The sequence below is a fragment of the Tympanuchus pallidicinctus genome, unplaced genomic scaffold (genome assembly GCF_026119805.1).
Source record: "Tympanuchus pallidicinctus isolate F22 unplaced genomic scaffold, pur_lepc_1.0 scaffold6, whole genome shotgun sequence".
Taxonomy (NCBI): domain Eukaryota; kingdom Metazoa; phylum Chordata; class Aves; order Galliformes; family Phasianidae; genus Tympanuchus; species Tympanuchus pallidicinctus.
This window is the reverse complement of record NW_026294780.1, coordinates 5,207,678-5,233,354: the sequence shown is the minus strand read 5'-3', so window position 1 is coordinate 5,233,354 and position 25,677 is coordinate 5,207,678. Positions and strand designations below refer to the sequence as shown.

The window sequence follows — 25,677 nt, the reverse complement described above, 5'->3', positions numbered from 1 at the left end:
AGATCTAAATGCTATCAAGCTGTAAGAACAAATGTATTTTTAGATACTTCTGTCAAACCTGCCATTGAACTGTCCTAGCAGTTCACTGTCAGATTAGCCTTTTGATTTTTGCAGAGTAATGTCTGCATAGCTTCCTTGGTGTCCTTTTAGAGGAAAGATACCAACAGGAAATAACATGAAGAAATGCTTGTTTGGAGACTGTTTGGTACTGCATCATGGTCACAACCTGTGCTGTTTGGAACAAAAGAACATTGTGACTTAGCACACAGGTGACATCCATGCAGGGGATATAAGTCAGGAGCTTGCTTGAAAGCACTGCAGAAAGCATCTCATCCCAGGCACACGCATGCTGTTTTGTCCTGAGGCTGGTGAAAGGGCTGGGACCTGCTGCGACAGCTCAAGACCTGTGAGAGCTGCACGCTATTCTGGGTTTATCAGCCTGTCAGTTCTGTGCTGCCTTGGCCGCCTTATCTCCTTTTTCTACAAGATAAAAAAAAAAAAATGACTTGAGTGACCTCAGTATTGAACAGAGTGGCACTGGTCTGGTTCTGCAGTGCCGCTAGATTTAAGGAAACGTTATCTGAAGCTGGGCTGTTCTTACCTTTCTGTGCTGCCTTTGAAATCTTGCTGACATTCAGCTAAGCAGTAGGAATGAAGACGCAGTGTTCAGGAAGGTTTAGAGGTTTGAATCTGAGTCTCCGCCACACAATTTACTTCTTTTTTTGAGCTGGAGAATGCAGCAACCTCTGCCTAAAAACTGGATTTGACACAAAACCCCTGCAAGAACCTGGTCAGGATTATATATTGAGAGATGAATGCAGTTAGCCAGAGGGCAGTAAGAGAGGATTAGATATTTTAATTCCCTACCTTTCCCTAATGACTGTACAGAGTGCTGACACTTGCTCGGCTCATAGAATGTGACCTGTACACTGAAGTGATTAGTGTGTGCAGGGGATTTTTTAACACCTACTGAAACCAAAGTACTGTCTTCCAAAACAAAGCAAATTTTTAATGGGGGCATTTCAACACTCCCATAAAATCAGGAGCATTCATGCCGAAGTGGGACATGCAGCTTACAGATAGATTGGTCTCGGGGATTGTGAAATTTGGGACTATCTTGTCCAGGCAGCTGGATGATGATTTTCAATGCTCCTACAGGGGAGCTGATTTAACATGGAAGCTGTGTGTCAGTTGGAATTGCAGTGGTTTAGCATTTCAGAATAGCTAGATGCTTAAATGCTGGATTTGGAATTGTAACTTTAGCTACCTAATTTTTAAAACACATTTATCAGTGTTGGTTTGTTGGGTTTTTTTCCCCTCTTCTCCAGAAACTCTTACATGGCAGATAAGTAAATGTAAAGATGAGGCAAAATACTGCTATAAACTAGAATGTTTTTATTTCTTAGAGGCCACTGTGTTTTGGTGTGTTTCCAAATTAAATGCACAACTGTGCTGTAAAGCACATAACAGCCTTTTCATTAAAAAGATAAGACTTTGAAGAGAGATCCTTTTGGGCACAGACCTGTTGCCTTAACAATCATATTACCTGCAACACAGCAGCAATTCAAGTTTAATCTCTTGTAATTCATAATTTTGTTAAGTTGAAAATCAGTAGGGGAAGACACTTTGGTTCAGTTATCTGTGTATCTGATCCAGAACTATCCATTAGAGGCATAGAATTTACAGTTCACATCAGCAGAGCGTGTTTGGAGCATTTCTTAAAAAAAAAAAATCCAGCTTAAAACTACAGGCTTAGATTGAACAAAAAGCATCACAAATGTCCCTTTCAATTACTCTAGTGTAATTTGTCCCCCATCTCTATATGACTGTAGTCATGTGGATGTGAAAATTGCTACTTTTTTTGTTTGTTTTTTTTTTTTAAACTAACTCGATTTTGGTATTAAAGTGTGTCATTGGCTTTCTCGCTTTCTTTGTCACACCAACAGAATGGAAATGTGCCACAGCATGGCTGCAACCATGGCTTCCACATATTACTGTAAGGAGACAGCTGCTGTGGGACTGGGGTCAGGGTCTTACGGTGCTCTTCTACAGCTTTCCCTATTCTCTTCATTACAGAATCAAAGAAAGGCTCGGTGTCCATGGCTAGGGGATTTTCCTCTGACGGATCCTGTGACAGATTGAACAGCAGTGGAGGGTCATGATGGGTTACACCATCTCCAAAACATGGGCAAATTCCTCTTTCAAAGCAAGCTCCAGAGTCTTCTGGTTGGAACAGTGGAGTAGCATAATGAGCTTTCCATATGGTACCTCCTGTTGCAACAGAAGCACATTGAACAGCTTAATGGCAGTAGGCACCGGAGAGATCCCTGAGAAGTTGGTTCAAGTTCTGTGTTATTTGTGAGTGTGTATTGTGGTTGTCACAGACAGAAAAAAAAGACATGCTGGGAGCTGGCAGGGATTCAGAATGACTCATGGGCACACCTGGGCTGTCGGTACTTGCAAGGCTATTTACACTTCATGGATGGTTAGGTCTAACATTTTGAGTGTAGACTCTCTGCCCCTTTCCTGTGTTCCTTTAAAGCTGTGTACGCCTCTTTGTTGGGCAAAATGGAAAATGTGTTTCTGGATGTAGGTACGAGTAGCTGGTTCTTCTGTTAGCTCTCTGTATCCAAGCCAAGAAAGCATCTGGACACAACCTGATGCACCACATGCCTGTGCCTACTTTCAAGCATGTTTTCAAATATGGCATTAATGGCTGGCCATGAGAACAAAATCTTGAAAATAGTTTTCAAGTGAATGTGAGCAATCAGTTTGCAACTTGTATTTTAAGTGCAGATCTTTAACTGTTAATGAAAAAATGACAGAGGAAATACAGTTCAAGGGGATATTTTCTCTCATCTCCCCTCTTTTCCCTTTATTCCTCTCACTGTCTTGAGGAAGCACTATACTGAACTCACTCCAAGATGAAGCAGAACTGTGCCCAGCAAAAAGACAGCAATTAGATCCTGCCTCTGAAAATGGGCAGAGAATAAAAGAGGGACTTTAATATTTGGAGCCACTGAGCACAGCTAGCTGACATCTGCATTGTGCCTACACGGCATTTCTGTTTTGGTTCAGCCTGTCTGTCTGTTGTCCCTGTGCTGAGCTCTGTGACCAGGATTCTGTAGTTTCATTCTTCTGACTCTGCCGTATCACTACAGCTGGGACATGTTTGTTCAATCAAATTAAAAAAAAAAAAAAAAAAAAGCAATGTAAAAGATAATGAGGAGCAAATAACAGACATTAAATCTCGGATTATTTTTTAACTGAACGTCTTCTGTTGCTCATTGGCTACGTATTTCTACTGCACGCTTTCCAGGTCCTTCTAAGCTACTCTACTGCATTTTTGAGAGGGATGATATCTCAGTGCCTGTGTTTTTACATAGTACATTTAGAAATGATAGATTTTAGTTATATTTTGCTGAAATTGAGAGCAGGGATGCAAAGGTTGATTTTATAAAGGAAACTGGCTCACTGTTGCTGATGCTTAATGAGGACATGTATTCCTTAGCTCCTTAGCTTTTGGTGCACGCTTTGCTGTTCTAAGGCTACCTAATTTTCCCTATCTTGTGAATAAAAGTACATTTTTGTCTTGTGACAAAAATGCAAGCATTCTCAGTCATATCAGGGTTTCCTAAGTATGGGTTTTGGGTCTTCTATCTGTTGGCTGGGTAGCACAGATACTTACAGAAGGAATTAAGCAAGTAACCTTTAAGCCAAGCGCATTTCCCAGATTAGCTGTACTCCTGTAATATAGCTAAAATCACTGTTTAATAGATAAATACGAGATGGACAAGTATGAATTCTTACAGTAAAGAAGTTTGTGACTATTGTTCAGGAAAAAAAAAAAACAGTCACTGTTTTTCTTTAGTAATTGAGATGAATTCATCGTAACACGTTGCACAGTAATTCAGAGACAGGAGTGTAGTGTCTGAGGAGAATTGTTCACATTCTGCACATTTTTATCATCCATTTTTTCCCCAGCTGCAAAGAATTACTGAAGTTGCAGAGTGGGAGAGAGCCAGGTCCTTGTTAGGTCATTGGGAAGGATACAATCAGGCTGATTGTAATTAACCTGTATTGGTGAGCTGAGTAGACACCTGAGTTATGGAGAGTCATAAAAAATAAAATAAAAGGTGGTGGAAATCAGCACCACTGAAACTAGCAGGGGGGTATGGCCCTTCCTAAGAAGCAAAGGGAAATGCAATTTGCTACTGAAGTAGCTCTGACAGAATTTGAAGAATGTGTGTGAATTTTAGGGCAACGTGTTAATAGAATATATCCAAGGGAAAGAAAACCTGCTTCTTCAATCCAAACATCTCTCAAGCCCATCTGGTAACAATCAATCAACTTAATGAGCAGAAAGAAATGGACTATCGCTAATAAGCCTCTTCTAGCTTAACACTTCCAGCTCTAGTGGAGTGCTTAATTTATGATTGTGGTGATAAGACACAATGGCTTCATATTCAGCCTGTCCAGTAAATAAAAGGGAATGGACATTAAATTTTCTCAGTTGCGCTCATTTAAAGGTATATCACCTTCATATTGTGCATTAAATCAGATTATTTTAAATTAGAAGCTCATCAGCACAGAGCAAAGGAACAGAATTCCTGTCCCAGATGAAAGTTGAGCCAAACAGTAGTATTTAATTTCATATGCAGAATGCCTGATTGTTTCCAGTGACCTAGCCAGCAGCAGTTGTGTTTCAGTGGTATAAATGACATAAAGGCATGAATGACAGCTGTAGCAGCACTTTAGTGTCTCGTGGGAACATAAAATACACCTTACGTCTGGATGTGGTTTCCATATCTACGTTACAAGTAGTGTGACCTATTAAAAACTGATCTGTACAGCAAAAGCAGTATTAATGACTTGACTTCCGCACTGTACTTGTTTGGGGGTGCTTCTCTGGGGGTTTACTCTCTGGTCCTGTCTGCTCAACATCTGCTTGTGGTACAAGTGTATGGAGTATGAGTCTGTTTCACACTTTGGCTTCCTCTACAACTAAAGTTACAGTCTTAAGACCATTCTGTGATGCAAATAAAAACATGGTGAGTGGGTATGCTCAGAATGGGTTGCTTCAAAAGCATACTTCTGGTCTGAACTAAAATTCTGGTGTAGATCAACCTTATTACGTCCAAGGAGGACAAGATGTGAGAAGGAGCTCAACACGTGAGAAGGAGGGGAGGAGAGCAGTACTTGAACCCAAAAAGCAGTTCTTCAAACTTTGTGGTGCATGCATTCAGATTTCACTAGAAAAGTGTAGTGTGACTCCTCCAGCAGAGGTTTTCGAGGAGTCTGCAGCCAGACGAGGCTTCCTCAGTATGGAATATACGTGTACTAAAAAGAGATCTCGATGAATTGTGATGGATTCGGAGGCACAGGAGATCTGAGCTCCTAGCTCCTGCACAGTTTTAGGCACTGCTAACAAGTTTATGGGCTAACAAATTAGATGGGTTGAAGCCTGGAGCTATGAGCTGAGCTTGAAGCTCAAACTGCGGTTTCAGTGAGTGCAAGAACCAACGTTTTGGCAGTGAAGCTATCGCAGTTGGAAGGACAACCATCGTCTCTGCGCCGTGGCTGTTCTCGATGTCTCCTCCTGCTTTATAGCCCTACTCGGGTTCCTGGGGCAGCTCCACGCCTAAGCCTGCGGGGGGCCACGCTCGCTCGGCAGGCTCTGCCAAACTTGAAAACGAAAAGCGAGGCCGGCAACATCGCTGCAGGGCTATTGAACTGTTGTTAAATTTCAATTCTCTCCCCGTTTAAGCTGTTTATTTGACGCCTGACTCTCACGGCGCTGCTGCGGCGGTGACGGCGGATGGCGGTGCCGCGCTGCCCCCTGGCGGCGCCTTCCCGCTCCTGCTCCCCTCAGCGGCGACCCGAAGCAGTTGCGCCAAGTCTATAACGGAGCCCCTTGGCGCTGCCCCCTCAGCTGCTGAGGCCGGGGTCACCGAGCTGTGACCGCGTCCAACTGCTCAGTTGCAGCGGCCAGAGAAGGATTTGGCCGCTGGGACTGCAAGGCTGAGCAGGTCGCAGCGCTCAGCGACGCAGCAGAAGACAGGCAGCTGCAGAACCTCTCCCTTCCCCGTCTCGTCCTTTTATTTGTTGTTCTTGTTAAGAATTATTCTCTTTTCTCCAGACAGAAAATTTTCCTAACAGTTTTGTCTAATAACTGGGAAAGAGATAGTAAGAATTCCCAAGAAGGGATGGGGGACAACAAACAAAAACGAAGCCCTTTCCTAGAATAATGTAAGACACTCCACTTCATGGAAGAAGTGGATTTAAGGAATTCTGTTGTATTTACTGTTTTCTATCTTTTCTATATTTTCTCCAACTCTGATGAACAGAGGACAGGCCTCAACAGGCTGGAGAAGACTGGGGTACTTTGCCTCAGGCTTCACTGGCAGTCAGGCTTCCCTGCCTCGCACATTCCTGAACCTCTGGATGGGAGTTGGAGGAGCAAAATCCTTCCCACTGTAAGAACAGATGGAGTCAGAGACTGCTTCATGAGGCTGAATCTGCACAAATCTATGGGGATGGATATCATGGACCCTAGGGCCCTGAAGGAACTGGCTGATGTGGTTGCCAAGCCATTCTCCGTCATATCTGAAAAGTCACGGCTGTCAGGTGAAGTCGCTGGTTACTGGAAAAGGGAAACATCACTCCTATTTTTAAGAAAGAAAGACCCAGGGAACTACAGGCCTGTGAGCCTCACCTTTGTGCCTGGGAAGACCACAGAACACATTCTGCTGGAAGGCACATGGGAGACAAGGAGGTGATCCCATACAGCCAGCACAGCACGTCATGCCTGCCCAAACTGGTGGCCTACGATGGAGTGATAGTATCAGTGGAAAAAGGAAGGGCAACTGATATCATCTTCTTGAGTTCTACAAGGGTCTTTTTCACTGATGTGTTCCCACACCATATTCTTATCTCTGTATTGGAGAGATATGGCTTTGAAGGGTGAAGTAGTCAGTGGAAAAAGAATTGGTTGGTCACAGCCAGAGGGTTGTGGTCAACAGCTGCATGAAGGCCACTGACTAGGGGGGCCCTGCAGGGGTCCATCGTGGGCCAGTGTTCTTCAACATCTTCATTAAAGACATAGACAGTGGGATCAAATGTACTCTCAGCAAGTTTGCTGATGACGCTGAGCTGAGTGGTATAGCTGATATAATAAAAGGCAGAGATACAATCTCAAGGAATCTGTACAGACTTGAGGAGTGGGCCCATGAGAACATAATGAGATTCAACAAGTGCAAGGTGACGCACTTGGATCAGGGCAATCCCACATGTGTGTACAGTCTTGGAGAAGTACCCATTGAGGGCATACCTGTGGAAAAGGACTTGAAAGTGGACAAAAAGCTGAACATGAGCCAGTAGTACGTGCTTGTAGCCTGGAAGGCCAACTGCATCCTTTGCTGCATCAACAACAGGGGTGGCCAGCATGGAAAGGAAGGCGATTGTCCCTGTGCTCTTCCCTTGAGAGGTCCCACTGTGCCTACTATGTCCAGGCCTTACACACATCAAAAGCAATAGAAATACTGCAACAACATCAATATTCTTAAAGTTATGCTACTCAGGGAGCAAAACGCTTCACCTTAGGCAAGGCAGGATAGCCAACAGTGCTCATTCTGCACGTTGCAAAAGAACTGTGCTTGAATCAATAAACTTACTCAAAATGTGTATAAATGTTGTCACCTGTTATTCTGTTGGAAATGAGAGGTCATTGAATTATCTCCCACAGGCTGCAGGGGGAACGTTTATACTCACTGTCTTTCTGGTGCCACCGTACTGCATGCAAAACCACACCACAGTAGTGAAACATGAACTCATGCTCGGAGTGCTGCAATGTTCCCTGCAGTAACGGCAGCAAGGTGCGCCCGTCGATTACCCTGGTGAAGAGGACTGAGGTCATCAGACTGTTCAGGAATTGCACCCTGCCTGCAGTGTGATCAGTACTCACCCTCCATAGATAAAGCACTAGGATTTCAAATGTCATTTCTAAAATAAACTACAGTTCAGCTTATTACGTCTGACAGTTTTAATTGTCTGGATGGGTGGTGGCCAGTGATTAGTAGTTACTAGCAGTTTGTACAATTGCAGCTACTTCACACATCCTGGGGAAATAAGCTATCATCACTGTAATTTTCCTGGGGCTAAGTGATTACTGTAGAGAAGGGAAGTTCACTGGTTCTGGTTCCCTGAAATTGAGATCAGTGATAGGCGTTGTCAAAATGGTGACAATTAATTGACTAACAGTTGGTTTAGTTGTGCAACACTTTTATGCTTTTATGCTCCTTCTCAGAATGGCTTAGTCACCCAGCCTTTCACTTGTTCTTAGTGAAGACTAACATAGGCTCTATGTTTTTTTTACAGTCCAGGAACATACTTCTCTGTTACTGGCATCCAGGTGCAGGGCATTTGTTCCATATTCCCTGCTCACAAAGAACCAGGCTTGGAGAGGGCCCATCTTAAGTAAAATTAAGTCTAAAGCAGTTGTGGGTTTTTATGTTTGTTTGTTTTTTAAAGTCCTCTGAATTATCCCAGTTAACTAAGTGTCTTTTCAATGATTAGAATACTGAGTTAGCTAGCATCCTTGATAACATATATTGTCTTTCTCTTTTTTTTTCCATATAATCACATAAGATGCAGAAAGCTAAATAGAAAGATTGATGGAGAACTCTCTTTTTTAGCAACTAACAGAATTTAACCTGTGAGTGTTAAGATGTGTGACACTTAGTCAGCTTCTATCTAAAACAAGAAAGGAGAGCAAACATGGTTTAGGAAGCTTCTTTTGTACCTGTCCTGAGGCACTATCCCTCCAGCCAAGTGAACCACTGTTGGAAAAATGTCCATAATACTTGTTGGTTCGCTGATAACTATGCCTGCAGGCAACACTCCTGGCCATCTAACTATTCCTGGAACACGGATCCCTCCTTCCCAGCCTCCCATTCCTTTTCCACCTATAATAGGAGGGAAAAATACATATATTTATGTATACATTAGACATTTCTTATGCGTGCATAACAAGAAATTTTACAACTTTCTTATTCAAATACTTTTAATGCAAACACACTAAATTCCAAAGAATGGTAGAATGGCTACAGTGCAAGATCCATTCTTCAAAAATAAATTCATTACTTATTACTCTCTATTTTACACTTTAATGTGTGGCATCTTATGTTGGGATGTAAATGGTGGGAACAGTCTTCAGGCTGTTATACAATTAGTGCCAAGCTGCCCAAGTTATCACAATGGCTTTTCAGGGTATAGAAGTCTAGAGAATTAATTCATGACTTAGACAACTACAGAAATTCCAGAGGATCTCAGTCTGGATTAAGGTATCTCATCAGGTCTGTTGACATAAAAAAAAATATTGGTTTCATCTCCAGTCTTTGCTGCATTGATGTACACTCTCATATGAAGTAGCACTCTATTACTTCACAGTATTCAGTGAGGAACAGAGAAAGAACAATAGAGTTCATCTAAAAGAAGTGGAAGAAAGAGATAAATACTAATCAGCAGTGGGCTTTAGAAATGGATTTATTAGTTTTGTTTTAATTTTTTCCATTGTGTTCACTGAGGGGAAAACAAACAAACAAACAAACAAACTTATTTCTTACTGTGTGCCATAAAAAGTGGAAAAAGCAACCAGAAGGGAATATTTATGCATTTAATACTAAAGAAAGAATCAGTGGAGAATGATCATGTGGGAGGTGGGTTGGGAGAGAATGACCATAAAAAATTTAAAACCTCAAGGATAGAAAGAAGAACAAACTAAAAATCTCCAGAAAGGCAGGCTTTAATAAACCTATAAGACTGATAAAGAAGGATGTCTAGGAGAAACTTTGTGGCAATAATATCAAGAATTGGTACGTCTTTAAAGAAGCAATATTAAAGGACACAAGTTTATGTTTTCACATTTCAGAGGAAAATTAGGAAGTATACACATTTGGACAATCTGTGAGGTTTTGTTTTTGGACTTCAAGTCTGAGAAGGAAATATCTTTTTAAACATATCTGGACATACTTTATTCTATTGCTTTCTTTTCAATAGGCAGTCTTATGCATGCATGTGCCACTAAGATTTTACCTTTATAGATACCATTCCATCCACCCAATCTGGCATTTCCTCTGTGAGCCTCTACAGATCCTCCATGATCAGATGCAAAATAAATAAATGTGGTGTTCTTCAAGCCTTCTTTGTCAATTACATCCAGAAGCCTACCTATAAACAAAGCAAAACAACATAACAATATCCTGAGATATAGTCAGATTTTTCACTGACTTAAAATTCAGTGCAGCCAGTCATTGTGTTGACCTCAGTGAATTCTGTTATGAGCAACCACAAGCAATGCATAATCCTGAATTATGGAAGTAAGAAGAGCCCAACAGAAAGCTGCTGAATGTGTCCAAAATTTGTTTGTAGTGTCAACAAAACAAACAAAAATCTGTCTCACCAGGATCTACACGAGTGTTCTGAAATCGGGCTTCACACAATCAGCCAAAATGTTCTCAGGATGTTAGTGGTAAAAACTCTGCACAGTGCAATTCAAATCTAACTTCATAAGGAATGTTTTCAGTACTGGTAGCATGAAGCATTTACACAGAGTGTATAATTTACCCCTGATTGCTCTTTCTCATCACTCACTACATCAAAATATAATCACTGCAAACAGCTTCCATAGCTACAGAAGCAGCAGAAACAGCTGCTGTGTGCAAGGTAAAAACAAGAGCCAATGGTCAGCTCATTTTATTATTGATCTTCCCTGCAAATAGACACCTAACCAAAGAAGACTCAAGGCCTCTCTGGTCTGAATTAGACCCAAATCCTTTAGCATGTTTGTCCTCAATAGCAGCATCCCATTCAGTCAATGCAATACATGTTCTTTGTACCTTTGTACTTCTGCTGTTCTGTTCTGCTTGAGTAGCTTGTGCCTGAATTTGATTGTTGCCAAGTGACAGTAAGAAGATTGCACCAGAGTTCTCTGGTGCAACGAGATCTAGCAGAGGTGCTCAACCTGCCAATCACAGGCAGTCAGACTCTTCTCAAACTACAACTTTTTAAGCATGGTTTTTGGAGGTAGAAAAGGTTCAGAGAATCATGGACAGGAGATGAATACTTTGTCAGCAGGGTCTTTGCTTTTGAATAAATGCAAATAGGAGCTATCTTCCTCCTCCTGAAGTAAAAATGAACTACTAATTAAGGTTTAGGTCTAAATTTGGGCTCCAAGTGTATACTATGTTTTTAAATGTAATTAAATTGTTAAGTGAAACACCGTGTCCTTTTAATTTGGCCTTTTGGCTAGGAGAGAGTTCTGGTTTCTGTTCTAAGGATTAATTTTTTTAAAAAAGAACAAACCCACCACATATAATGTAGTATTCAGCAGCAGAACAAGTTTCATCTTTTGAGGGTATTCAACTGCAAAAACGTATATTCCAATTAATAATGTGATTGAAAAACTAAAGAAGGGTAATTGTTGTAAGCAACTCCCTTCTGAGAGGAATGGAAGACCCTGTATTTCAGCCAGTCCCTACCCACAGGGGACAATACTAGAAAACCTCCTAGTATGGTTCATCCCTCTGGTTACTATCCCCTGCTGATATTTCACTGATACTGATAGCCTGAGGTCTATCAAAAGGGTCTTGAGGGCATTGAGGCAGTTAGTTGATGGATTAGGAGTCTAGATGGTGTTTTCCTATAACCTTTCAGTGGCAACAAGGGATAGTGAGAGGACCAAGAAAATCCATCTCATAAATGCATGGCTAAGAGGCTGGTGCAATCACAGGGATTATTTATTATTATTATTATTATTATTACTATTATTATTATTATTATTATTATTATTATTATTATTTTTAATCATGGGGGAGTTTACTTAGTGCCTGGCCTGATGGCTGCAGATGTGTCTCACCTGTCTCAAAGGGAGAAACAGATCCTAGCCTAGGAATTGGCAGGGCTTATTGAGAGGGTTTTAAACTAGGTATAAAGGTGGAAGCTGTTAAAACAAGGCTTGCTTGAGCCGGGGGGAACGATGATGGGGTTGGGAGTGAGGCAAATGGCGCAGATTAAGTATATCTGATTGCTAGCCCTTGTTCTCAAGAGGGAATTCAGATTTCCTGAAATATACTAGAAATATAATATGGCACAGAGGAAGCAATCTAGGAGGTTTCTAGAGCGTGTGGAAGTTAACTTGATACAGCTGGTAAGAGATTCTACAAGGGAAGGTGCCCTGCTAGACCTGCCAATTCACAAACAGAATGACTGGTGAGAGATGTGGAGGATGGGAGCTGTCTTGGGCAGAGCAACCACAAAATGGTCGAGTTCTTTATTCTTGGTCAAGTTAGAAAGAACGTCAGCAATACTGCTACCTTAGACTTCCAGGTGGCACACTGATCTATTCAGAGCACTGGCAGGGAGGGTGCCTTGGGATTCAGTCCTGAAGAGTAAAGGTGTCCAGGAAGACTGGATGTTTCTGAAGAAGGAGATCTTAGAGGTGCAGGAGCAGGCTGTCCTCCTGTGCCATAAGATGAGGGAAGGGCCATAAAAGGCAGGGAAGAAGACTAGCATGGATGAATAGGGAACTTTTTCTGAGGAGAAAAAGAGAGTCTGCCTCCTGGGGAAGAAGGGATGGGTAACACAGGGAGAGCACAAATAATTTGTTGGATGTGTAGAGAGAAAATCAGAAAGGCATAAGACAAGCTTGAATTCAACCTGCTCACTAGGGTAAAAGAGAACAAAAACCTTTTTTTTTTTTAATATATTAACAGTAAGAGAAGAGCTAGGGAGAATCTCCATCCTTTACTGGATGTGGGGGACAATGTGACCACTGAAGATAAGAAAAAGGCTGAGGTTCTCAATGCCTTCTTTATGTCTATCTTTAAAAGTCAGACCAATTATACTTGGGGTACTCTACCATGTGACATGGAAGTCTCGGATGGGGAGCAGAATAAACTCCCCATAATTCTGGAGTAAACAGAGACCTGTTACTCTGCCTGGGCTGGGGACAGATGGAATCTGCCCAAGATTGCTGATTTTGCTGACGGTGGTGATTACCAAACTGCTTTCCATTGCCTGTCAGCATTCCTGGTCAACCGGAGAGCCCACAAGGGATTAGAAGCTTGCCAGCGTGACTCTACAGAAAGGGTTATAAGGAGAATCCAGGGAACTACAGGCCTGTCAGCCTGACCTCAGTGCCAGATAAGGTAATAAAGCAGATCATCTTGAGTGAGATTACTAGGCATGTGTGGGACAACCAAGGGATCAGGCCCAGACAGCATGAAAGGCAGGTCCTGCTTGACCAACCTGATCTCCTTCTATGATTAAGTGACCTGCATAGTGGATAAGGGAAAGGCTATTGACATACTTTACCTAAACTTCAGCCACGTCTTTGATATTGTGTCTCACAGTATTCTCCTGAAGAAGCTGGCAGCCTGTGACTTGGACAGGTACACTCTTTGCTGGGTAAAGAACTGGATGGTTGGCTCGGCCCAGAGCATGGTAGTGAATGGAGTTAAATCTAGCTGGTAACCAGTCATGAGGTGTTTCCCAGGGGTCAATATTGGGCCTGTCCTGTTCAGTATCTTGGTTGATGACTTGTGGGGATTGAATGCATCCTCAATAAGTCTGCAGATGACACTAAGCTGAGGGAAAGTGTTGATCTGCTTTAGGATAGGAAAGGCCTTCAGAGGGATCTGGACAGGTTGGATTGCAAGCTGAGGCCAGTGAGATGAAGTTCAACAAGACCAAGTGCTAGGTCCTGCACTTTGGCCACAGCAACCCCAGGCAATGCTACAGGCTTGGGACAATGTGGCTGAAAGAAATGGACCTGGTGGTGCTGGTTGACATTTGGCTGAATGTGAGCCAGCACTGCGCCCAGGTAGCCAAGAAGGCCAATGGCATCCTGGCTTGTATAAGAAATAGTGTTGCCAGCAGGATCAGAGAAGTGATCGTCCCCTTGTACTTAACTCTGCTGAGGTCATACTTTGAATACCGTACACAGTTTTGGCTCCCTCACTACAGGAAAGATATTGAGGCTCAGGATCATGTTCAGAGAAGGGCAGCGAAGCTGGTGAGGGGTCTGGAGCACAACTTTTATGAGAAGTACCTGAAGGAGCTGGGATTGCTTGGTCTAGGGAAAACGAGGCTCAAGGGAGACTTTATAGCTCTTTTACAACAATCTGAAAAGAGGTTGTGATGAGGTGGGGGTTGGCTTCTTCTCCCACATAACTAGCAATAGGATGAGAAGGAATGGTCTCAAGTTGCTCCAGGAGAGGTTCAGATTGAATATTAAGAAAAATTTCTTCTCTGAAAGAGTAGTCAGGCACTGGAAAAGGCTGCCTGGAGAGGTGGTAGAGTCACTGTCCCTGGAAGAGTTCAAGAAAAATTTAGATATTGTACTAAGTGACTTGGTTTAGTGAGGTTATTCTGATGGTAGGTGGACGGTTGGACTGGATGATCTTGGAGGTCTTTTCCAACCTTGGTGATTCTGTGATTCTGTAATATTTGATTATCTGACTTTATCCAGAGAAACCTAGATGGGCTTCAGCAGTGGGCCCAGGATAACTTCATGAGGTTCAACAAATCTAAGTGCAGGGTCTTGCATCTGGATCACAGTAACCCTCCGCATGAGTGCAAGCTGGGGATTGTAAGGATAGGGCACAGCTCTGCCAAAAAGGACTTGGAGATACTGGTGGATGGCAAGCTGGACGTGAGTCAGCAGTATATCCTCACAGCTCAGAAAGCCAACTGTATCCTGGACTGTATCAAAAGAAGCATGGCCAGTAGGTTGAGGAACGTGGCCCTGCCCCTCCACTCTGCACTGGTGAGACTTTACATGAAATACTGTATTCAGATGTGTAGTCCTCAGTACAGTAGAGACATAGACCTGTTTGGAGTGTGTCCAGATGAGGGCTACAAAAATGATCCAACGGATGGACCATCTCTGTTGTGAGGACAGGTTGAGAGCTGGGGCTGTTCAGCCTGGAGAAGAGATGGCTCTGGGAAGACCTAATCCAAGTGACATTTCCATATCTAAACAGGGGCTGTAAGAAAGAAGGAGACAAACTCCTTAGGAGAGTCTGTTGTGACAGAAAAAGGGGAAATGATTGCCAAAAGATTTGGTGGATATCCTGTCCCTGGAGAAATTCAAGGTCAGGCTGAACCTGGCTCTGAGCACCCTGATCTAGATTTAGATGTTCCTGTTCATTGCAGGGCAATTGGACTAGATGACCTTTAAAGGTTGTTTCCAACTTAAATGATTTTATGATTCTATGATTTTGCACTGCAACACTGAAGTGTGTTAATTAAAAATAGGAAAAGTTTCCACATTCACACTAAGAATAAGAAAAGAGGATTTGTAATGAAATGGCTACCTTTGGAGCTAACTATATATGCAAGGCAAGATTTTTCGTCATGTATAAATAGTGACTTCTGTCATCTTCCATATTTAAATAAATTATTTTCTTCGAGATCACCACTTACCCACCATCCAGTCCATTTCCTCTACATTATCTCCATACAGGCCATGCCTGCTTCTTCCCAGAAACTCCTTTGTGGTAATGAGTGGGGTGTGAACATGTAAGAAGGAAAAAAAGAGAAGAAACGGTCTGCGTTTGTTTCTGAAATAAGAGAAAACAAGAGTAGTCATCTCTCTGCAAACTACCACTCTAAACAAAATATAATAGCAGCATGGTAGTGACTATCTAGAAAAAAAAAATCAGATTTTGATATCTTGCATTTTTGAGGCTTTGAGAGACGGAGGGGATTAAAATACCCTTCAAAGATTTTGGTTCTGTAGAAAGACTAAAATAGTAATGGTTTTTTTTTTTTTTTCTGGTTCCAAATTAGATACATGTAAAGCATGAAATCAACCCAGACCATTTTATGATTCTATAATTCTAAATAACACGTTCAGTGGCAAGGAGAATAGGACTCACTTGCTTAAACTTAAATATTGGTGTCACTGAGTATCTGAGATATACATGTGAAACCAGCAGGTATGATACTGCACCCAGAAGGGAACTGCATCCCTTTAATACTGGCAGCTAGAGATAAAGCAGGATATTTGAGAAACCTAAGCTTGTCTGTGTTCAGAGTTAGGCACAAGAGATTTCTCTCACTTCATTTCCCCTTAAAAACAACAACAAAATCTTCAAGCAAGCCCTCAGGGAAATAATACAATCTTATTCAGGGATATGTCCAAACTTGCCACATGAATACTGCTAAGAACTTAGCAGTCAGTTTAACTCTAGCTGGTAGCATTTTAAATGAAAGACACTTTGGTAAAACAAAACAAATCTCGGTATCAGTCTCCTGCTTGCAAAACATTAACTTATGGAACTTCACATGGGAGTTCATTCATCAGGCTAAGATCATTTTTTCTGTCCCTACTGCTTGCAGGCCCAGTCCTTGGCTAGGACTCCATTGTGAACAAATCAAAAACGCAACAAAATCATCTTCCTTTTCCTTAGAAGCTAACAAGCTATGCAAAAGATGAAGGACAGCAGTTGGGTGCTGACCTTACATGGATGCCAGAAAACAGCAAATTGCTGATGGCCAACAGTAGGAGCAGATACTTCAGTGTGCCAGCTGTGTAACCCAGTAGTGCATGACAGAGCAATTGTATTATTTAAAAAATCCTTAAGAAGTGATACTGTTTTTGTTGGTTACCTTTCAATGAATGAAACTGCCTCCTTCAGCATATTAGAAGTAGTTTTTTCTAGATTCATTGGTTGCTCTGTGATTTCATGGTTTCTCATCAGAATACAGTTCCAGTACTTGGTGAATCCATAGCTGGAGAACCAGGAAAGGAAATACAGGAGACCAAAGATGGTAACACATACTATTATTTTCCATTTTACTGAGAATAAGCAGGTAAGTTTTCCAAACAAAAGCGTAAACACTGCTAGGAAGATTATCTGTGTATAAAGCAAATATGTATCTTGCAAAGACTTGGCCAGTTCAGGATCATCTGTGCCTTGACACTCATTCAGAAGAGTAAAAGGCATGCCGTAAAAATATTCAAAGCCATGATTTAAAGGGTGGTGGCAGTGATCACGGTGGGATTTGCAGTTCACACCCAAATGCCACTTCCCTGGAAATACAAAACAGAAGTATTAAAACTAACATCATTTCTCTCATGTATGTTTGCCTTTGTTTCTAAAAGGTTGGCTGCACTCCTCATTTAAAGCGCAACCAAGGGAGGAGCTAGTTGGAATAAGACAGGCTCTCCTGGCACTGTATCTGAGAGAACAGCTCTTTTTCTTCACTTAACTAACATAATTCCACATAGATAACAGTCTAGCTCAGGCACCTCTCTAAGTACTGATATGGTTGCAATATTTCAGGCTGATTGTATGATAAAGTAGACTTCAATTAAGTATATGGCCTGGTGGGGAGAATCCCTTGTGCCAAAAGAAACAACTAAGTGCAAAAAATATGAACTAATTTACACATAATTTCAACCTGACCTTCAAATTCAAAAATAAAGTTCAGGAATAAGTTGTACAAACTAGCGCTTCTAAAATGAGCAGCAAAATAGGCCACTCTAATTATCCACTACAATTGGACATATCAGAATATGTCACGCACTGATAATGAAACTTAATGAAGTCATTTTACAGAGCAGTGTAATTATTGTGATATTGAAGGACACAGCCTATAACCATGGGCTTTGGGCCTATTAACCAGACAAATAACATCAGAGATCTACTAATAAGCTCAGTGCTCCTGTACATGAATGTGTTTTATAGAATAAATAATACCAGACTGCAACGAGCTAGGGATAGATCTTCCATTTGAACAAGCTTGTGTGAAGCCCTGAGACTCTCATCACTGAGACTCATTTCAGTTTAGGAAATGAAGGACACTTCATTGTGCTGAATCCAAGTAGAGGCATAAAAATCATAGTTATTACAGTTAAGCACACAGCACCTGTGACTACCTAGAAGAGTATAAAATTGAGAGGTGCTTGAAGGACACATCATATAATCACTGTTCAGGAAAAAATAGCAAACAATTAAAAGGATTTTCTTTCTTGAACACAGATTCTGATCCCAACCCCCCTGGAGGCAATAGAACTCTTCCAGCTATTTTGTCTCAGCAGAAGGAAATTAAGTCATTTTTATTCTGTATGATAAGAAGGATGAGTAAGTAACAGAAAATCTAGCCATCAGATAGAATTAAGACCACTGTAGAGTTGGGTACCAACTGTCAAACAACATATTTTTGCTCTGTCTGAATGTTGGTTCTTCTAAAGCAAACTGTACTAGGCAAGAAAGATATTCTCCTCCTCTGCAGTTATTTTTCCTTGCTGTGTTCATCTATGTATTCCATACATACATTCCGTTTTTGAATTATCACCTATGTTGTATTGACAGCACTGGGGGTTGGGTTGTGAGTGGAATTTGAAAAACCCTGTTGATTTTTAAAGTTTTCCATACAAAAAAAAACTTCGGTTTATCTGATCCTGGATATATTTTGGCAAAGAAAAACATTTACAGAAACAATCTCATTTGAATAACATTAGATATCAAGTTTCTGTGTCTCATACCCACAAGTGCTGTAGAATAACCTTGCTCGTGCAGTACTCTGGCAAAAGTAGTTTCATTTGGCGGCAGTCCACCAGAACACCCATTCCAAAAAAGAATGCGCCGTTCTGTGCTGGATGCCATGCCTGGAGAGGAGATGCAATTTTTAAAATAAAGAAAAAGCAAAGCTAACAAACAAACAAAGTAACAAAACAACCAAAAACCAAAAAAGAACCCAAAACATTTATCCACGAAGCTCAAAGCTACAGCTCCTTTAGCAAGTTAGAGTGAGATCAGACAAGCTATCCTCATGAGATAACATGGATGGTTTTCTGTCTTCACTTTAAAAGGCTGAATTAAACGTGTTGTATCATTGAGAACTATTCCACACACTGACAGATTTCATTATTAAAATGTTCATTAGGGTAATCAAAATACTTTGCTTAATATAAATTTTAATACTACATTCAACATTCAACAACTACTTTGTTTATACCTTTGGTGCTTGTTTTGATTTTCATCCATTCCTGTGTTGTCATTTAACCACATGAAATGTGCTTTATGTGGGGATTTTCCCATGGAAATCAATCAGTAAATCTAGTCATCTTTATTTGTGCCTATCTCACTGAGGTCCCAAAGCCTTAGATTAACCAGTCTTTATAATGGTTTGTTTAAAGGGATTTTTAATAGCAACAATGGCTAGACAAACTGCAGTGAACTATGAGAGGTCCAACCTGATCTGATGGGGTATCTGCCAGTCAGGAAGGCTGCTCTGCTGGGAGTACAGACAGCAGCTGCAGCAATGTGCTGAGTAAGTCTCACTCCTTCCTTTGCCAGACCATCAATATGAGGTGTCCTAAAAAGAAAAATCATATCAATATGATTTTTATTCATGTGTAAAGAAAAGCTATTTCAGTTCTACTTCATATCACAAGCTCATGAAGCACAGTGAAAAAAATTACACTACTAGACATGGGCGCTCAAGTTGCAAGACTGTAACAGATGAGAAAAGACACGGGATAAATACACACAATCATTCTATCAATCAAGATCTATCCAGACTGAAAGCTGCAGTAGGAATAAATAGAGTGCTTTATAGATTGAGGTGTCACCCTGTAACAAGCCAACAAGAGTAATTAGCTGGTATGATATCCTGATCTCAGTCCTTAATGTTTCAGCACCTGAGTTGTGGATACACACAAACAGAGTTGTGGATACATACAAACTATACACATATCTGAAAAATATGAGGCATGTGCGCATTTACAAATTTCTGACTATACATACTGAAAATTAAAAGTCCATGAGAGTCACTCAAGCATGCTTGTGCAATTTTTATTCCTAGAGGAATTACTGTAGAACATTTACTTTAAACATGCTTTGGAAAGAAGTGTATCTAGATAAACTGGTCTGTTAATAAGAAATTTTCTAATACTGCCACCACTGCAGGGTTTTTTTCCCACTGAAATTTACCAGGATGGTGTAATTTATTTTGTAGAATTCTTACCTGATAGTATCATTGCCATAACAACCCACATCTCCAATGCCAAGATCATCAGCCAGTATCAGTAAAAAATTGGGTTTTGGAGGACTTGATATACAGGTTCTTAGAGACAAGCACAAAATGAGCCAAATACTTTGGCAGTTCCTGAAGTTAAAATCAAAATGGAAAGAAAAAAAAATGTTTGCAAGCTTTATAATGTACTTTTAATTATTAGAGTATTAAGATTGACCAGATGCAAGGAGCTACCAAATACTTCCTGCAGATGGAGCTCGTGAATATTTTCTGAAACCAGTACTTTTTCATTTCATTTGAGCAGAAATTTTGCCATGCAACTGGTTAAAATGGCAATAGCTTGAGTACTGTATCCATTGGGCACAGTGCTAAAAACAGCACCACATTTATGTACCATCTGCAGAAGCAAAGTTGCAGCAGTGGGCTTAACCTTGGGTATCTTCCTAGAAGTCTATCTCAGCACATATCTTAGTTGCTCAATGCGTTTGTGAGAAGTAGTTCACCTGAAATAAAGCACATGTACTAGAAAACATCTACTGACTACTAGTTCATTAAGAGATAGCACAATGTGATAAATCTATATTTAATGTAATATAGTACTTACGCTCCTAAACCTCTGCCTTTTATAAACAAACAAACAAAAAAAAAACAAAAACAGGCTTAAAGGCCTCAAAAGGGGAATGGTTTTAAACTAAGGGAAGGGAGATTTGGGTTAGATGTCAGGGGGATTTTTTTTTATAGAGAGATGGTGAGGTGCTGGAACTGCTACCCGGAGAGTTTGTGGATGCCCCATCCCTAGAGATGTTCAAAGCCAGGCTGGATGAAGCCCTGGACAGCCTAGTCTAGCACTTGATCGTGGCTGGCAGCCCTGCCTGTTGGCAGGGGCATTGGAACTTGATGAGCCTTGATTGTTGACATCCCTTCCAACCCAAGCCATTCTATGATTCTATGAGAAGATCTAGTTCTAAATCCATGTTAACTGCTCTTTGATTCTCAACAATTTTTATTTTTTAGAGATCTGTTTACATTTTAATACGCACAACATTTAAAAATACAAGAAAGATTCCCCAGTGCATACATTTTCTTACCGCTGTCTTCCCTGGTAAACTTCATGGCTTCCCCTTGTATGAAAAAGGCACATCATTTGTCATATGATTCTGGTTAAAGGAAAAAAAAAAAATAAATAAAAAAAGGAAAAATATATGTAAAATTAAAAAATATTTAAAGTAAAAAAAAAATGAGAGCCCAGCAACTCTGGTGACCTTGTCTGAGAAGCTGCTTATTAACTACCCTGTATTATCACAACCACATTGCCAGTGCTGTGGCTGACAACAAGAATGCAGTGCACTAGGGCTTGCCAGTGCAGCCTCCAACTTTCTGAACGTCTATTTGCAGAGCCTTCTTGAGCAGACCCTGCAATGTAGGAGAAAGCACTTTTGAGGGCACTGCTCAGCATGCAGCATTACAGGATCCAGCCTGCTTTCAGTTGCCATTAACTTCAGACTCATGTTTGGCAAGTGGACTAAATACTTTAAACTGGTGTTAAAGATGTTGGTTACTAAATAGAGGCACAAAACTGCTGGTCTTCACTGAAATGAGGGTTTCTATTAAGTGAAACAGGAGGCAGTGATATGTAAATCTAGTGTCTCACTCTTTATGTAACATCAAAGTGTATTTTAACTTCAGGAAAATAAACTAATCCTTACTGAGCTTAGAAATTATAAAATATGCCTCAAATAAAAGCCAGCCTGGGAACTAGTAATTACTGTGCAAATCTTAGGGAATGAATGTGACACTCTTAGATTTGGATGCCATCTATTGCCTTTAGGGAGGTGCTTCTACCTGAACGTTACTAAAAATTCTCCAGAAACATAAATATCATTATGATAAAGAACTTCCAAATTTAATGCCATTTATAAGTTTAACAGCCCCATTTTTCTACCTGCCAACTCTGTGAATTCACCTTGGACTTTAAAGCCTAAAAATAACCTTTCTGTTTCTAAATATACTGTTTTTTTCTTTTCAAGGCACACTTCATAAGTGGAAGCAATTTCCTATGCTTGCTGAAATAAAAGGTAGAGCTAGTTGCTTTGGACAAAAAATGGCTTGGGGAATGCACTCTTTTTGCTTGTGAATAGATGCAGAGCAAGAAATCTGCAGAAAATGTTGCACAGGAACTGTGTAAACAATCATCCAGACGCACAGGATAAATTGGTTGCTCTGGTACTGGCAAACTTCATCTCTCTGCTGTACACTGAATTAAATTAAAAATATTAATTTATTCACTGTGAAAGGTGATTAAAATATGAAATATCCAGACCATAAGAAATCCTTGTTTTGCTACCCTTCTTTCTCTTTCATTCCTATGGGTATTGAGAAGTTTTTCAAGCTGGTGCAGCACCTCTGCTGCCTTCCACTGCATCCCCAGAGTTTCATGTGCTACAGTTGACTGCTGACAGCAGTTACAGCCATGTTTAGACTGAGACTTGGTACAATCTTAACAACACTGCAATGTCAACTGAGGAGCTGAGTAGCACTGCAAGACATTTCAATCTTAATACCACTGGCTGTGGCACAATAAAAAGTGGTGCTCCTTGATTTATTGCAGGCCATTTTACAAACAGTGTCCCTATTGAAGGGCTAGAAGAAATACCTTTTTTTTAAAAAAAAAAAAAAAATAAATCAATTTAAATAGTATGTATATTCAGCTTTTTCTGTTAGAGATTGGTTCCTTCTGAAAGTTGTGCTCCCGTGATGCTCACACATCACCGTGAGTGCAACAAAGACTGTACTGGGGCCTAAGGCTTGTTGAGTTTCCTTAGCTGTTAAACTAAAAGAACAAATCTGTAATCCATAACTCCAAAAAGCACCATCCTCTAGGAATCAGCGCAGCAACTTACTGTTGAACCTTGTTGTACTGCGGAACTTAAAGAAATCCAAGAAAACGGCAGATAGCAATTTCCAGTAAGCCACAATAAACACCAAGTCCTGCAAAAACAAGCCAGCTCCTTTTAACAACATGGAGAACAAATTCTTCTTCCTGCTCTGGAATTCCTTCTTGTTCTCTGGTTCGCTAAACAGCCTGATCCCCTGAGATGTGTGTGGGAGGAAGTGGGAGTGGATTTACTGTGTTTGCTTTCCATCTCCCTTCCCCCAGTTCTGGATGCAGAAGCCATTGGGATGTCTGCCAGGAGCAGTGAGCGGGACCGCCTCTGAGTTTTCACACAAATTCCAGATAGAGTACAAAGTCTTTATTCTTTAAACAGTGACACAACATAACCACTGCCTTCTCTGGGCTGCCTATTCAGTTAATTCTGTGCAGATCCATGTAAAGCCTGGCACTGCTCAATTGCAGTGCCTCCAAAATCCTTCAAAGGATTACAAAATCAAACTTGGAGTCCTGTGGTCTTATTTCTTCTACCCTGCTTTCTGACCTCTCAAGCAGGATAAGAGGACTGGCTTGTCCTCCCCTTCTTCTTTCATGTTGTCTTTTCTTTCTCTTTGCATTTTCAGGTGAGCTAAACCTACCTGCACTGAAGATATTAAATGAGATGTCTTTCCCAGGAACTGAAGGTAAAGTATTCCCCTTCCCCACATCCACTTCTTTCAGAAGTCAGATCTGTTGTGATGCACTTTATCCTTTCAAAGATCTTGAGCAATGAGAGAAACACGTTTCTATTCACTTGCTGACATTCCAGCTCCTCTGGTCCCTTGAGCACTGTGAGTGCCAAAGTTAACATTGTACTCGAGATATATTAGCAGGGGTCAAGTGAAGCAGTTTAAACAAGCAGGTTAATATAATACATTGGAAGGGATAGCTTTGGCTGGAGAAAGATTTTTGTTCATCTCCTCGAACACATGGCTATGTTTGGTTATCCTTGTAAGACGTAAGTTGTCACATTTGTCTGCTTTTGCAAAAACCTATTTGAAGATAATACTTGTTTAGTGCAGTTACGTAACAGCTTGCAATATTTCTGGTGCAAAGCTTTCCCTTGAAAAATTGTCTGTCTTGAAAATTACCCCATACTTTGAGAAAGGTGTTTCTTTAAAAGTTCCCAATGATTTAAGTATTAATTTACATCTGTTTGGTCCAAATGATGACTAAACTTTTCTCTCAGCTTTTCTAGGCTGCTTCCATTGTCCTTACCATGAGATGACTACCAAAGATGTGCCCATGCTGCTGCTGGCTTGTCTGTAAATATAAAAAAAAAAGAAAAAACAAGCTTTGAATTTTCTTCTCATTACAAATCTATTTCTGGAAATGGAAGGGCATTCTGCTTGTATAGCCCTTACATCCTATTACTCACTAGTATGTTAGTGCCCCACTGCAAAGGTAACAGCTGTGATTAAGTATTGTCTTGAGCACAACTAAGCTTTGAACCAAGACCTTTTATAAGAAAGAAAAAAAAAACTTTATAGCAATGAAGCAGAAAGGACATTACATTTCCATACATTTTGAGCCCTGCACTATTTCCTCCTTTTCAGTTTTTGGAATTTTTTCACTGCACCAAAGCACAGGGAGATATTTTTTCCTCACTACTGCAAATTCTCTGCCAGCAAAAGCTTAATTTTGAGTCACTGGGTGCTTTATACTGGCACTCTATTTTTTCTCATGTCTGGGTACTAAAAGGAAGTGCAGGCGTTCATACATCCCCTTATAACCTTGACAAATTTTCTGTAGTAGTAAGGAAACAACAGATTGAAATGACACTACCGAAATTTGCATCATCTCTAAGAAATGCTAATGAAAAAACACTGAGATAAGAAAAATGAAGCAAATAGACTGGCTGAGCAAGTAAAATGTTTGCAGGGGCAGCTGTAAGGGGAGAAAAAAAAATATCTGCAAAATCTGTAAACAATCACTTTCTGTTAACTCACTTCAAAACCTAATTTCTGTACAGAGTTTTAGCAGTATGCTTATAATAAAACCTGACTTCATATACATCCTGTGAGGAACAGTCAATAGTACAGCTTAAAGCATTAAAGTCTCTGCAATTTCACTGCAATCTTCAGTACAGTCATGTGCCTCCATAGAAAGCCTAGCTAGGGTCATACCACTAGGTTTTTGCTTGCTTGCTTGCTTGGTTCTTGTTTTCTTTTAAACTAGAACTGGCTTGATCCCTTCTTAGGAGCTATGGTTTGTAAATATAGGCATATGACTGCCAAATATTTTAAACATTAACTCTTATGAGCTTCAAAAGGACCACATTTTGCTGACTATGAAACAGTGCATGGTATTTATCCAAAACATCTTTATTGGCAACTTTTATACAATAAAACTACTGTATGCCAACATAATCTGCATCAGGACCTCCTACTGAAGAGCAAATTGCTTCCCTCTTCTTTGTCACTATTGCAGAGTTATACTGGTCTTCAACATTTCCAACTTCATATGTTTTTGTGATATGTGTTATTGTCAATCAAGTAAAGTTGCATGAGAACTATCCATGACAAAATCACAATCACTCAACATCTCAATAATACTTCTGCAAAGATGATAGAAAAATGCAGAAACCAATAACAACAAACTGCTATGTTGGATAGAGAATGCCCATGAATCATAGACCACAGAAGCACAACTGCAATCATACAGAGATTTATCTAAGTCAGCATGACATACTAGGGTTTCTT

At 40.6% G+C, this 25,677-nt stretch overlaps 1 protein-coding gene and 1 long non-coding RNA gene across 7 annotated transcripts; one reads left to right on the top strand and one right to left on the bottom strand.

Annotated features, from left to right (window-relative positions):
- Positions 1–601: 601 nt before the first annotated feature.
- LOC128071714 (arylsulfatase H-like) lies at positions 602–23,776 on the bottom strand. 6 transcript variants are annotated; one of them, XM_052664710.1, is made up of 11 exons: positions 23,575–23,776; positions 21,125–21,203; positions 20,038–20,178; positions 19,265–19,386; positions 18,554–18,676; positions 16,672–17,095; positions 15,484–15,620; positions 10,093–10,227; positions 8,801–8,963; positions 7,771–7,892; positions 602–2,271 (listed from the first exon to the last, which is right to left on the bottom strand). In XM_052664710.1, exons 2-11 carry the CDS (start codon positions 21,157–21,159, stop codon positions 1,901–1,903), a joined length of 1,773 nt encoding a protein of 590 aa, XP_052520670.1. In that variant the 5' UTR covers positions 21,160–21,203; positions 23,575–23,776; the 3' UTR covers positions 602–1,900. The 6 variants fall into 6 exon arrangements, with proteins under 6 accessions (XP_052520670.1, XP_052520667.1, XP_052520673.1 ...); XM_052664707.1 differs by having other exon boundaries at positions 21,135–21,203; XM_052664713.1 differs by lacking the exon at positions 23,575–23,776 and adding an exon at positions 22,947–23,172.
- On the top strand, positions 23,313–24,268 carry LOC128071727 (uncharacterized). The gene is made up of 2 exons (XR_008201997.1): positions 23,313–23,619; positions 24,165–24,268. It is a non-coding gene; the product is annotated as an uncharacterized LOC128071727 (long non-coding RNA).
- The last annotated feature ends 1,409 nt before the right edge of the window (positions 24,269–25,677 follow it).

Coding starts and splice junctions, on each gene's coding strand:
- LOC128071714 (XM_052664707.1), bottom strand. CDS start 21,190: ATGATGTGCCTTTTTCATACAAGGGGAAGCCATGAAGTTTACCAGGGA. Junction 18,677..19,264: donor CAGATACCCCATCAGATCAG/GTTGGACCTCTC, acceptor TCTCCTCTCCAG/GCATGGCATCCAGCACAGAA. Junction 17,096..18,553: donor TTATTCTACAGCACTTGTGG/GTATGAGACACA, acceptor TTGTATTTCCAG/GGAAGTGGCATTTGGGTGTG.